The 14711-nt window shown below is 31.5% G+C and overlaps 1 protein-coding gene across 1 annotated transcript; it reads left to right on the top strand.

The window, feature by feature from the left end:
* Positions 1–10976: 10976 nt before the first annotated feature.
* On the top strand, positions 10977–14404 carry LOC145292896 (uncharacterized). The gene is made up of 2 exons (XM_080139032.1): positions 10977–11130; positions 13709–14404. The coding sequence occupies exon 2, from the start codon at positions 13767–13769 to the stop codon at positions 14235–14237; it is 471 nt and encodes a 156-aa protein (XP_079995158.1). The 5' UTR covers positions 10977–11130; positions 13709–13766; the 3' UTR covers positions 14238–14404.
* The last annotated feature ends 307 nt before the right edge of the window (positions 14405–14711 follow it).

Below are 14711 nucleotides of genomic sequence, written 5' to 3'. Positions count from 1 at the left end.
TATTGAATTATCCAAAATTACTCAAAATATATTTTAATATATCTTATATTTTGAAAATAGAATGTCTATTTTATTTAACAGCTGATCTAGAAAGGTGCAAACATTATTTAATTCCTGTGTGTGTGTGTGTGTGTGTATTTTTTTTTTTTTTGTAACTTAAATACTATAAATTATGTAAAAGTATCACAATATAATCTTTATGTAGTTTAAATGTAACAATATTTAAAATAACAAAGATGAATATATTCCATTTTATGATGATGACAATGTTGATTTATATGTAGATATATTCATGTCCAGACACAAAATGTCAAGTTATATTTACTTCTCTCCTCTCGTTCCTCGTTGAAAGTGAAAAGTGCTTTTTTTCAAAAACCAGATAGAATATTCCTCAAATTCTTTGAAAGCTCACTGCCACAATCTATTAATCAAAGAGAATCCATTTTGTCTTTTCTGATTCTTCTAGGGAATTGAGGATTTCTAGTCTTTGAATTCTAGCTACTTGAGAAGTTCCTCCAAGTTCAATAAATTAGCATATATATATATATCGTACGATAGTTTTTTTTTGTTTTTTTTTTAATAAGAACAAGTATATGTCGACAATGGTATCATGTGGAATTTTGTCGGAATTCGATCCGTGCATACTAAGTCATTTTAGAATATGATGTTGAGAGGTTTACAACATCAGATGATTCAATCTGGGTAATGGTAAACATTGAGTGTCTTAAAAGTTTCTTAAAAAATTCAAATAAGTGGATCAGAGATATGTATATAATTTAAAGATTATGGCACTAAGAATGTTTTGCAGTTGACGTCAATATATTATTACACAGTAATTAGGGGGAAAAAGTATGTTTTAATACTTTTCCCATCTTAAGCAAAGGAGAATGATGGTATCCTGTAAGACTCCATTTTGTGAAAATCGTGATTTGTATTTTTCTTTGTGATTACATGCATAATACTAAGCAGATTTTTGCCCAAAATATTTTATTTAAAAATATAAAAACAAAACCATTTTTCTCACAATTTTGTTATTACAATTTTTACTTTTACCACAATACGGTACATTTTAATGGTATCTTTTTAGGTTTGAATTCTCTTCTTGTCTGTACACTTTCGTATTTTGATTTTTGTTTTTTTTTTGGGGGGGGGGTCAAAAATTTATAACTCTGCTTTATTGGTTTCTGTTCTGAATGCATAATCGTTTAGTTAAATTTATAATGTTAATTGTTTTCCCTTTGGTATCTCTGACAGATTTTGGCAGGAGCCATCCATCCTTAAATAGCTTTAACACTCTGCACATGATATCATACACGTTCTTGACCTTTTGGCTAGAAACAAAATGTAGTATCTGTTACTACACTTTATCTTTTCTGTCGTTGGTCAGTAAAGAAATTTTTCTAGACAGAGGCAGTTTTAATTTTTGTTGCAATCCAGTGCCCCTTTTTCAGGAGCTTGATTTTACCCCCACGTTAAAAACTGAGCTTGTGTTTAACTCAACTCTTGTAAGGAGGGAAATCAGTAGAGACAGAGAATCATGTCAAGCATTTATTCAACAAAAAGAAAAGAAAAAAACATTGTCATATATTACCTCTGGTGAAAAGGGATTACCTGATACTACTGACCCTTTCCCAATATGACAGACTGTGCCAGTATCAAAGGGATAAACCATAGATTGAGCCACCCTGCCCCTCCATGCACACACTTTCTTGACTAGCTTTTCTGTTATTTCCAAGAAGAATGTGACAGACTAAACTTTATATTAGGAGCGAAAGTCAGACCCTCTTCTCACATTTTCCAAGCTATCTTTTCTCTGCTATTGTACCTAGAGCCCTATAGCTAGAGGGAAGAGTGCTTTTCAAGACAAAAATGACAGCAACAAACCTGATGAAACTTGAACTCGACTTGCTAGTTTCCTAACATAATGTGAACTCTGCCTGTTCTTCTTTTTTTTCTTTTTTTTAAACAAATCACATATTTCTATTTGTGTGCAAACAGACACCATAACTTTTTATGTAGTGTATAGATAGACGGTCATAATAAACATTGTCATCATCTTTATTCTTGTCCTTGTAAATTTGTCCAATTTTTTTTCAAATTGATCCAGTTTTTTCCCCAAAAAAATATTTACCTTCCACGTTTTATCAAACTTTTTCTCTCATTTTTATTCCTCCTCTTTGTTCATCTAAAAAAAATGTATCAATATTTTCAAATTTCATTCCCTCAATAAATGCATTATCTCCCTTTATTTCCACTTTTTGTCCCTACTTTTTTTGTTTATTAATTTTTCTTGTGCTATTTATCATAATTTTATGTACCAATTTTTACTTATTTCATGTAACTGTATTTTATCAGGGTTTCTCAAATCCTACCCTCAAAACAAAAAAATAAATAAATGTTTAAAAAAAATAAATGGTTATCTTTTATTTTATTTTTAAGTTATATCTTAATGTTTTGCTTTTATTTGCAATTATTTTTATTTTATTCATTTATTTTTTTTAACAAAACAATTTTTCCTTTGAAAAACAAAATTTCTTTGAAAATTATTAACATTATCATGAAACCATTTTATAGCTACAACTGTCCAGTTCAGTCTTAGGAAAAATCTATTTATTTTGGACGCTCATTAATATTTTTAAGACAACAAAAAACAATTGAATAAAACTCAGCGTGGTGTTTCGTATGACAAGGTTCTATTTTATATTGACTTCTTTTTAATTCCACTGAAAATGTTGGAAACCTTTCATAATATTTACGACCTTGACCTTTCAACTTCTTACCTCGTTCCTGCTGAGAACTTTTACCTCCAAAAACCTTCAAAATGGAAGTGGGGAAGGGGCAGATTAAAAGCAAATTTTAGATCATCAACTTTCCTATTCTTGAAAGTTTACATTTGTTCTCTGACCATTTTTAGACAACAATTCGGCTGATATAAATTTTTTATTCACCTCATCAACAATTTCTGCCATGGCCATAGCAAAATCTTATCCAGTATAGGTTTCCATGCCCAAAAGAACAAAAACTAAATCCATGCTTTTTACAAAGAGTTTCAAGACAAATATAAATGTTGTATTTGTTCAAGATAATTATTGGCCTTGTCTCTTCCAAAACCTTCGAGTTTGGAGTAAAAGAAAGAATTTTTTGTAATAAACCTTGTTCTTTGAAAGGCATAGGACTAGACCCACTCACCTACCGTGATTCTATTCTTTTTTATTTAGGGTAAAAAAAGTGTCATATAAAGGGAGATAACTTATCTCTACTTATTTTCCAAACATCTTGTCTCATTAAAGGAAAACAACTTTTACATTTGAAGAAATTTATCTACATAATTATAAAACTCAAATGACCTTGTAACGAATGTTGTAACCCCACATTCGGTTTACAACTTCGGGTGTACATGCATACATAAACATAAACAGGCAACAGCGTAAACAAATAAACACAAATTGCTACTTTTGCAGAATTTGACCTGCGCACTGAAATATTAACGTTATTATTTAGAAATTATTATTTAACATGGGAAGGGTGGGGATGTTTTGCAACTATTCTGTATTATAACTATAGTGTCGCAATTTTCTTACAAATAAATCAACTTTGACCTGTTAACAACCATAAGAACAATTTACAACGTCGATTTCCCCACCGTCTTCCTTTTTTTTTTTTAATTTATTCTCAATTTTTTACTACACCTTTCTTTAAAGCATGCATTTTCTTCTACACTACCAACAAATACCAATAAATAACCCCGAAAATGTTTTTTTAATTTGCGTTACAAATAAATAATCAACACAACAATAAAACATATTGTTTTACTGTGTACGTTTTCAGCGTCCCAATTGTTTGGTTTTTTTTCTTTTTGTTTTCTTGCGTATAAATTATCCAAATAAACAATTGTTAATACTTTCTGCTTTTTTTTTTTTTTTTTTTACATCGTTCATTTCCACATTGTCTTAATTAGTTTTATTGACCTTATTATTAACATATAAATTAAATATTTGTCCCAATGGGTTATGAATGTTTGTTTAAAATAAATGAAAAAATTACATTTTATTTTCATTTTCTATTTAAAAAGCCATTCTTAACATGGGGAGAGTGTTTTTTGTTTTTTTAACTATTCTGTACTTTCAACTAACAATTTCGTTTAAAAAAACTATATCAAAATTTGAATTAACTTTAAGCATTATAGTATCTGTTCAGTGCACATTTACCTATAAGTATGGCAAACCATTTTTTTTTAATTCAATATACTTTCATAGAAATGTGTCTGTTATGTCAAAAAAAAAAATATTTTCTTTACGTCACAAGTGTCACGCTCATACATGAATTCCATAGCTAATATAACATACTGACCCAACGGGTCACGGGTAATCTAGTTAAGAATAAAAACATTAAAAATGCAATTTCATTGCCTATTGGAATATGTGTTTTGGAATTTATGAATAAAATTTTTTCAAAAGTAGGATTTAGAGCATCCTAAGGAATATATTGGGAACAGTGTTGCCAAGTTAATGGTTTTAATGCTAGATCTGGAAATTGTTTAGAATCTAGTGGCTAGCGTTTTTTGTTTGTTTGTTTGTTTGTTTTTTGTTTTTGTTTTCTGTACAGTCTGAAGATTTCGATTATCACATGAAACTATTTGGTACAAGCGTACATTTACCCAGACAAACAGTTTACTGTTTTGAAAGTGGTCTGTACTAAATGGTATAGTCTAATCTGAAGACTCCTGACGAAAATGTAGGTTAACCTATAAGAAACTTAAAACTGATTATTTTCATTGAAATATGCTTATTTACAGAAACTTTATAAATTTAATGTTTTATTTACAGAATTAATACTAAATGTAAATTTATTTTTGTAAATATAATAAGATAAATTAATGTTTACTTAAAAAGAATATTATTGAAGAATAATAACTTTTCACGATATAATAAATTAAATAAAATAAACATAATGGAAAAGAAAATGTGCATTTGTCCAAAAATAATTAAACTTCATACGGTAGATGGTGTTGCTGAAAAGATATTCTTATCTTCAGTATAAACTACATCATTTAGTGTGGGGACACTTTCAAAGAAGGAAGTCGTTTGTCTGGGTAAATATGTGAATGTACCTTTTTAAGCTATTCTTCCATACATGATGCAGGCAGAAGAATAGTAATTGTGCATTTCAATAAAACTTTCCGATATTTTAAAATTTCCTCTGACGCTGTAAATCCTAATTCACAATAATTTTTTGTTAAACTTTACATTCCTCAAATATATACAATTCGTTAATGAATTACGTCCCTTGTTATTTGTTTTTTTTTTGTTTTTTTTTGTTTTGTTTTTTGTCTATAGCATTTAAATTAAACACAAATAATATTAGTGACAAATTCCAATTTAAATATTAAAATAAAAATATGGGTGCTTCTTCAGATTAATATATAATTATATTATTATTAATTATATATTTATATATTAATCTGGAGAAACACCCATATTTTTTATTTTAATATTATTTAAATTGGAATTTCTCAATTTAACGTTATACATATATATATAAACAAACATTATATAAAAAATAATATGTAAATAACAGGCACATTAATTTTTGGAGAAATGGACAGATGACACAGTAAATAAATACTTTTTAAATGACATCAACTGATTGGCCTAATTTGGAGGAAAAAAAAAACTAGATCCAGTATCAAAAATATTTTTTGTTCGTGTATTTTAAGGGAGATGGTGTTTGATCAACACTGCTGGGGAGCCACGGTTTAATATACTGTTTTGTTTTTAAATTCCCGAAACCGTGTTTCATGGTAAACAACTGATGATCCCTTTAGGAACATTAGCACTTTTGCTTGTTCATGTAAGTGAAATGATTCAGTGATGCAGGAAAATAATTGACTGAAATAAAAAAATAAGTTTTCAATGAAGGACATTTATTTTATATTATAGTTTTAAAGAAACATCCAAGACAATATATAATTGCGCAAAACTTTATGTAATGGAATGGACACGGCACTAATCCTATGCGGGTTTAACCAGCTTCCTCCAAAGGAGGAAATTCCATGGGAGTGTGAAATTCACAAGTGGTCCTCAGTCGCATGTATATCCCCATCAGTGGAGATGTCGACGTCCTCCTACACACAGTGGCTGTAATTCCCAAATTGGTCACTCATCTGGTACTGACCAGGCAGGTTTTGCTTAACTTGATTACCGAAGATCAGGTTAAGCAAAATTTTATGTACTTCCTTTATTTTATTTTTTTTTTTAACTTAACAAAGTAAGATTGATAATTTCAATTATTTGTTCTATTGCCCTATCTTGGGTGCTATTTCCACAACGTTTCAGTTGATATAAACTCCAACCTTCTTCAGATAACCAAATTTGGCATAAAAATTTCTGAGTTCAACAAAACGAACCTGAAGAATGTTCAAGGTTATGTCAACTGAAATTCAAGATGAGAAAAGTAGTCTGAATAATACAACTTGAGATAAGTGATCTCCCCATGACAATTTTCCAACTTAATGTAAAAAAAAGAACCCCATATCCTATGAAGGGCACGGTGGCTGATAAATACCAACAAAGGTCTAAATAACTGGAGCTTATATTGTCAATGCAAATCATTTCCAGGCTGACTCTGGTCCAGTGTCATCCAATGAAAATGAGTGGAAAATCCTGCCAACTAAAAGCATTTATACTCTATTCTTTTTTTAATTCTCAGAGTTCGGCCAGGAGAATGAGAAAAATAAACTTTCAGACAATTTTTCTCTAAAGTTCATTTTATTTTGTTCGATTTTTTTCTTAACCGGTCATTCAGAAATTATTTTCTCAAAAAAAAAAAAATGATTAACGAACAAAAAAACATAATTTAATCAAGATCTTTAAAAACATAAGAATCCTATTTTTGACTGCAAAATCTTGTAGCTCTACTTACCATCATGAAACAATAAATTTGGTTCCTGTAAATGTTATTTTAAAAACATTTTCTTCATTTCAATGTTGCATTTGAAATAGAAAATTATTTTTTTCTTATTTTGAAGCTTGAAAAGAAACTTTTTTTTTAATAAATGAAAAAGTTCATTTAAGAAAAATAATTCTGTAAATAATTTAATTTTTCTTACCTTTTTTTTATTTTCTAAAATTCATTTTGTTGATCATAATTGCAAATTGCATAATTTATAATTATATATTTAAGTATATCAGACATCAACACGTAATATATAGATATAGATAAATAATATTGGGATGTATGCATAAGTAGTGATTTAGAATTTTTTTTTTTTTCTTTTTTCTATGGAGTTCTCACTTTCTCCTTTTTTTTTTTTTTTTTTTTTTTTTTTTTTTTTCAAAAAAAAAAAATTATATACAATATAGGTCCACCTTGCAACAATTTCAATATTTTAGGTCAACTTGAAATCAAATTTTGTCTATCTGGCATAGAAATGGTTTGCAATAGCATAGTGGATGTCTTTTCTTTTTTATTATTATAATTATCATTATTAATATGATTATTATTATTATTATTATTATTATTATTATGATATACACTAGATACTATACAAGTTAAATATGAAATTTATGCGAGATTCTGTAAAAGAGAAAATAGTTGCACACAGAATTATATATATATATATATATATATATATATATATATATATATATATTGCAGAAGCTTTTGGCTGGCTTGTAAACTTAATTTTTACTTACTTATATACTAGTAGGCCGCCTGGCGTTTCCCGGTTGTAAAATACAAATAAATGTTATATTTTAATTCATGCAAATTTCTTATTATAATAGAGCCAATTCTCTATTGATTAATATCTATTGATTAATATCTAATATAAAATAATGATTTCAAAAGTTATTAAAAAAATGTCTTGGGTACCATCCACTAGAATCGAAACCAGAACATTTAGCACTCCAGTCTTATTCGTTATTTATCTCTTGAGCATTGTTACCATCTGAGCTACCAATGGATGGATACAAAGGGTTAAACATTAAGCGACTTTGAGCGATGTTTATATGCTTGATTTTGCACATGCACAAAAGTAACAGCAAGAATGTTTTATTAGACTTATCTTGTCAAGATCAACTGTTCTGTTTTCAGTTTTGACCGGTTACCAGCAATTTTTGCACGCTAAAATCTAAATCGAAAGTCCAAACCTGCTATTTATCAAATTCAACTCTGTAGACAAAATATTTAGAGAAGAGTTTGGTAGAGACTTTTTGCACACACACGGACAAGGTCACCGTCGCAGATATATATAAAAATATTTCCATGTGCTAAAGTGTTTTCATCTTAAATGCTACGCAATTATGCCGAATATAAAACTATGCCTGAATAGAATTTAGCATAATAGTGAAATGAAACCAGTTATCTAATAAGAAACCATAAAAAATGAATAAGTAATTAATGCTCGTTTTTCAAAGGAGAATGCAAATTAGTTGATCTTCATGTAGTCGCTCGCATGACTGAGTACATTAAAAAGTTCGTTTTAATAATTTTTAAATAGAAAAAATATGCTTTTAATATCTATACCAGAGTGATAAAAAATTCCCTTATATATATATATATATATATATATATATATATATATATATATATATATATATAAACATTGTGTTAGTTCGATTGTTTATTGATGATTGAAGGGCGATCAGACTTGATATTTTTTTTAGTCCTACAAGCTGGATTTTCAAAATTTCTGTGAAACCGCAGGTAACGATGGACGATCGAACAAATGTGTATTGTTATTTGAAATAAAAATAAAATATATACTGCTACACATGTAATTGAACACTCTTTTCATTTCTCTATACAAAAACATTATACTACATTTATGTGTGTGGTGTATATATATATATATATATATATATTGGAAGTAAGCATACCAAAGCAAAGATGCAACACTTATGCTATTTTATTAGTGGTGTAATTCGTCTTACACATGTTTTATTGGATGGTGGAAATCAGAGACAAATTTATGTTCCTCATAAAAAAAGACACACCATATGACGTTTAAAGATTTCTATTTCCTTCCACCAATTTTTATCCTTTTAAACCCAAGGAACTCCAACTGTGTCTTTTTTTTTTTAATTTATCTCTGCTGAGTTGTTACAGCATAGGTGATATATATATGTATGTGGATGACATTATATATACATATATGACGTCTTTCATAATTTGTAGTTTTCAATTTATGTGCTAACCAGCAAAATTATAGCTTGCCAATGAATATTATTTTACTAACTACTTCTTCTGAGGATAAAAACCATTCTTTGAAACTTCATGTAATAAGGAAAATTTTAAGTTTTCAACCTGTATTCCTTGTCGAATGATAAATTGTTATAACTTCTAAATTATGGAGCTTAAACTGATTTTCATATGTGTGTGTGTGTGTGTGTGTGTGTGTGTGTGTGTGTGTGCGTGTCTTGAAAGAAGCACTGGTTTGATCAAATGTAAGATGAAACACCAGATTTCAGAGCATCTCGAGTAACTCTACCAAAGTCACCACCGAGGAGCAGATATTTATCACTGAGTGGTACGCTCGGTTGAATTCAAATTTCAAACCCGTCTGCTTGTTTTGGGACACCCTATATATATATATATAAACTTTTTTAAGGGTACAAAACCTATGCAACGCTTTAAAAATAATATACGGAAAACCCCTAGGGGGCCCCTTTCGCCAACAAACTCAGGAGTTAATTGTTGGTATATCATAGAAATGCAAAAAAACAAAACAAAAAAAAACTAATTAAATTGTTGCAGAAGAGCAAAATACTCGAGGATGTATGAGTAAAAGAAAAATAAAGTGAATAGGAATTCGTGTAAAATGACATATAACTACAATAAAATATATATATATATATATATATATATATATATATATATATATATATAATCATGCATTATTATTCATTCGAATTCTGTTTAGAGAAATATATTTTCACTGGAGAATTTTTCAGTGATTCCAACCACAGATAGAAGCAGAAATGTAAATATGAAAACATAAGACTCTGATGATTATGGATTGTAACTACTTTAGAAATGTTATATATCTAAATATACGCTGACTATATAATTATGTTATCGTATGAGTGACTTCCGGTTCGTTGACTGGCATGGCTCTTGTGGGCTGCAGCGTTCTTTGGGCTGTGGAAATAAGTGTATATAATCTCTCACATTCTGAAAATTATATATATATAATATATATATATATATATATATATATATATAAACTCTCCCATTGAATCCAGATTTGTTCAGGCAACTAAGATGTCCGAAATCTACACAGATGATTTGTTTATAGCGATTTCAATTACATTTAGGCAACTACAGCGTTACTATCATTATATATATATATATATATATACACACACACACACATACACAAGTACCGTTTTGTTTTGATGAGTGATTTTTCTGCTTTTAATATTTTGATTCTTGAATTTTAGAAAAATGTCTAATTATAAAAGAAAACAACAACAGCAACAAAATGATTGAAAATTACTTAAACTACTTCTAACTTAACTTTTTTGTTTCTGTTGTCCAAGAAACATTCTGTTGTGAAAAAAATAAATAAATTCTGGCCACAGAAATCGATACCTTCATTTTATTATCTCCCAAACTGAAAAAGTGTATTCTTCAGAAAATTGAGAATAAAGAAAACTTAAAAACCATTTCAATATTGATTTTTTGTTTTTATTTTTATTTTTTGTGGGAGTGGGGGGTGGGTGGAATCATTCTCTCTGATGAGGTCCCTCCTTGCTTTTCTGCGGTGCAGATGCTGATATGAATTCTCACTCTGTTGAAGATGAAGGTAGTTGCAACCGTGTTCGCTTGTCAGAGGATTAAAAGCAAAAGAGGAAAGAACTTTGAAAAATGCTCACGTGGAATCCAGTGGGAATACTAAAAGATAGCATGTGATTGGTTGTTTTTCATCCAATTATAGGCCATGTAACAAACGATGCCATAGTAATTTTAATAAGGGTTAACGTCAACTTTTGCCTTCACTAAACACTTGTCACTGTGTTCCTTCTGGATAGTCCAACTTTCGTTTCATATGACCAGATTACCTTTTTCCAAAACTGCATAGCTTTTTTTTTCATAAGTTTCAACAAACTTTAATCGGTCTCTAACATGGTTGGTTTTCATTGTTCTTGGTGATCTTGGATGAAAGCTTTTATTATATAGATATCTTTTAATGGTATCCTTATTTAATTCCAACATCCTCAAGATCAGTTTTGATTTCAGAGCGAGTAATGAAAGTTTTTTGTTTTTTTTGCACGTTTCTGTTGATTCACCTTAAAGTCTTTTCATTTATTTTTCTCGATCTTCCATTTCTTAGAAGGGTTGTTGTACCGTCGCCATACTTCTTAAACTCATGACATTGTCATCCTTTGTGACGTTTAATGATTCTATCTCGCATGTTTCTGGATAATTCTTTAGTTTTTGCCATTTTTAATCCTCGAATTGCAGAATACAAAGGTCAGATGATTAGTATCACTATCTTGTAAACAATTGTGTTTTTCACTGATTGGTCGGAGATAGTATTCCAATACTATAGAAAATTTAAATATTTAAACTCTTTTAAAATACGAAATTTCCATTACGTCGGGGTCACCATTTCATGTTGCGGGCCAGGATATAATAATACCCTAACTCGCCACAAGAAAATAATGAAACGAATGGAATTGAAGGAAACAAAGACTCAATTGATGGATAAGATAAACGTCGTTTATTTACTGTTGAAAGAATGAATGTTTTAAGTATAACATGTGCTCATATCCGCGCGGGTGTAACCATCGTTCGTTGCGGGACTGGTGTTGTAGAAAGAAAAGGAAATGTGTGCTCACCTCACTATCGTTTGTTCGCGCGTGGGAAGAGAAGTGAGTAATGTAATAGAATGAGAAATGGCAGTCCATCGTGTAGACAAAGAAAAGGATAGAGGGTTGACGTCAGTTAGCAGTCAGCTACGCGAAGGTGTTCTCAGGGACCAGTAGTAGATAGAGAGAGAAAGAGTGAGAATGTGTACATACGACCTGTTGGCTTTTTGTCCCACATAGTAGTAAATGGCGTGAGGTACGCGTGGTCGGTCTGTAGACCGACCTGCTCGAAAGCTGGGCCGAAAAAAAGGAGCTGCTTATTGCTCGTTTCCGAAGTGTTTTTTGCGCATGTGTGGATTTCCTTTGAAAGAGGAAGTGACGTCGTCCATGTGTGCATACGTGTGTGTGTGTGAGTACATGTGTGTACGTTAGCATGTGTGTATATACACATGAATGTGAGTATATGTACGCGAACGTGAATATATGTACGTGTGTGGACGTGGGCACATATGTATGTGTGTGCATATGTATATGACAAGTAATATAGCTTGAAATGTGAACGCGTGTTTCTGTGTGAGACTAGAAAAGGCTCGCACACTGCTGATCTTAAATGGAAGACTTGCACCAAATCCGTTTCCAAGTCACCAGAAACTTGGTTGATTCATTTTAGCAAGCCAAAAAGTATCCCACTCCCGACTCAATCCACTATCTGTATAAGAGCTAGTGATGGGACGATTCCAATATTTTTACTCTTTCTGATACAATTACCGATTCCGTACTAAATTCCCGATTCCGATTCTTTATGAATCTCTATATATTTAACTATAGAGTTGTTATTTTTCCCCAATTACCATAAAAACATGCTAAAATGTGCAGATATTTTTCTTAAACGTAAAAACACACTTGGGGGGAAGGGTGATCTATAGATTTTAGTTTCACTTGTATTTTAAAATCAATAAATATTTATTATTTTATCATTACTACCGGCAAGGGAAGATTTTGCTTTAAACAAAATTAAATGAAAAAGAAAATTAAAAGAATCGTTTTAGCATCAGAAACTAGGCACCAATTTTTCTGATTCCGATACCGATTCTGATAACCCCAAAAGTTCCGTTTTTTTTAAATTCCCGGTTCCGATTTTGATTAATAGTCGCATTAGTACTAAATACATCTTAAAATAGAATACTGTTGACACATCTGGGAAGAGACTGCTTCCTTACTTTGACAGATACAAAATCTGGTAGAGAATGTTCTTTTCTCGTCCTTTCTATTTCTTTCTCACCGAAGAGATGTAGCCATGTTCTATCGTTATTTTCATTGTACGTGCTTGACTAAGCTCCAATCCATGGTCCCCCTCCCTGTAAAACATTTACGGCAAGCACTTGCCTAGCTACGCAACTGCCAACAATTTCCCTTACTCTCAATCTGTACTTAAAACTAAACAAAAATTCCATGGGCAAAGTTTCTTCCCTAGACCTGCCCGTCTGTGGAACACAATACCATGGGGCTGCTTCCCAGCTGACTATAACATGGTTACAAGTCCAACGCACACAAATTCTTGTTGAACTGTCCTTGTAAATAATCAATTTTTACTGAATTTTCACCATTACTGATTATCACGGTGTTTAGTCATTGACCCTTGTCCTCAGATGGCCTCTGGGCCTTGATAAGTGGTGACTTGTAAAAAAAGAAGAAAAGAACATCTTGTTGTAAGAATAAGAAGATGCATTGAAAGACAAATGAATGTGGATCAAATCTTTTTGTAGACATCTTAATTACCGCCATTGTAGTTATCATTTCCACAGTACAGGGTGGAACGGTAAAATTGTCGCCCTAGAAAAGACGACATGATTCCATTTCCGTTTGATGAAAACCGGTTTTCTTTTTTGTTGCAGATCATCTACTAGTTGGCCAGTTGTGTACAAATCCCAAGAGGAATAGAAACCTTCTATCATGTCTGATAGTGACACAATGTTCAACGAGCGAGATCAGAGATGCGCCGCTGTACAACTCATGCTCTCTACCAATCCAAGTTATGACAGCAGAACCATTGCCAGCACCCTCAAAATGCATCGCTGGATTGCCACGAATAACAGGGACGTGCCCAGGGTGATGAAAATGAAGTTTCCACTCACGATTATGATCTTTGGGCCACATCATGCCACCTCACATCTTCAAAGTCAGCTTGAAAATCAACACCAAAGTGTACCTGGATGTGCTGAAGAGTGTGGTGATCCCCTCATGCAATCAGGTGGCCGCTGGCAGACCCTGAGTGTGGCAGCGGGACTAGCGCCGACCCACAAGTCCAAAGAGACCCAGGCTTTGCTTCAGAAGGAGTGCTACAACTTTGTACCCTTCATTCACTGGCCTTCCCTCCTCCCCCGACCTGAATCTGCTGAACTACTTCGTTTGGTCATATGTTAAGAACATCACCAACATGACCTCTCATAATACCAAAGCCAGCTTGTATGTCGGCACTTGTGGAAAAGGCATGCTTCCAGTTCCAGGCCGGTATTGAGGCTGAATAGATGTCAGCTCTACTACATAATCAAGTTACCTGAATTGATTTTTTTCAATAAAAGTTTTAAAATAAAGCTGTAGTGTTATTTTCTATAGAGCGACAATTTTATCGTTCCACCCTTTAAAAATACGAATTTTCATTTGTGAATATTTTTTTTTTTTTTTTACATGGAGTTCACCACTTATCAAGGCCCAATGGCCACTCGGGGATAAGGGGTACTGTGTGTACAGTAATCAAAGGGATAGTGTAGCAGTAGTATTGGAGAATTGGTAAGGTGTCATTACTTAGGGGGGGGGCGGTTCATCAGGAATTTGTTTGTGTTGGACTTGAAGACATCCAGGTTGAAGTCAGGAGGGAAACAAGTAAGCGGTAGAGAG

Source organism: Euprymna scolopes, chromosome 14 (genome assembly GCF_053919585.1).
Source record: "Euprymna scolopes isolate OS-2025 chromosome 14, ASM5391958v1, whole genome shotgun sequence".
In the NCBI taxonomy this organism is placed as follows: Eukaryota; Metazoa; Mollusca; class Cephalopoda; order Sepiida; family Sepiolidae; genus Euprymna; species Euprymna scolopes.
Note: the sequence above shows the minus strand (reverse complement) of the source record. Positions and strands in the feature narration are given on the sequence as shown.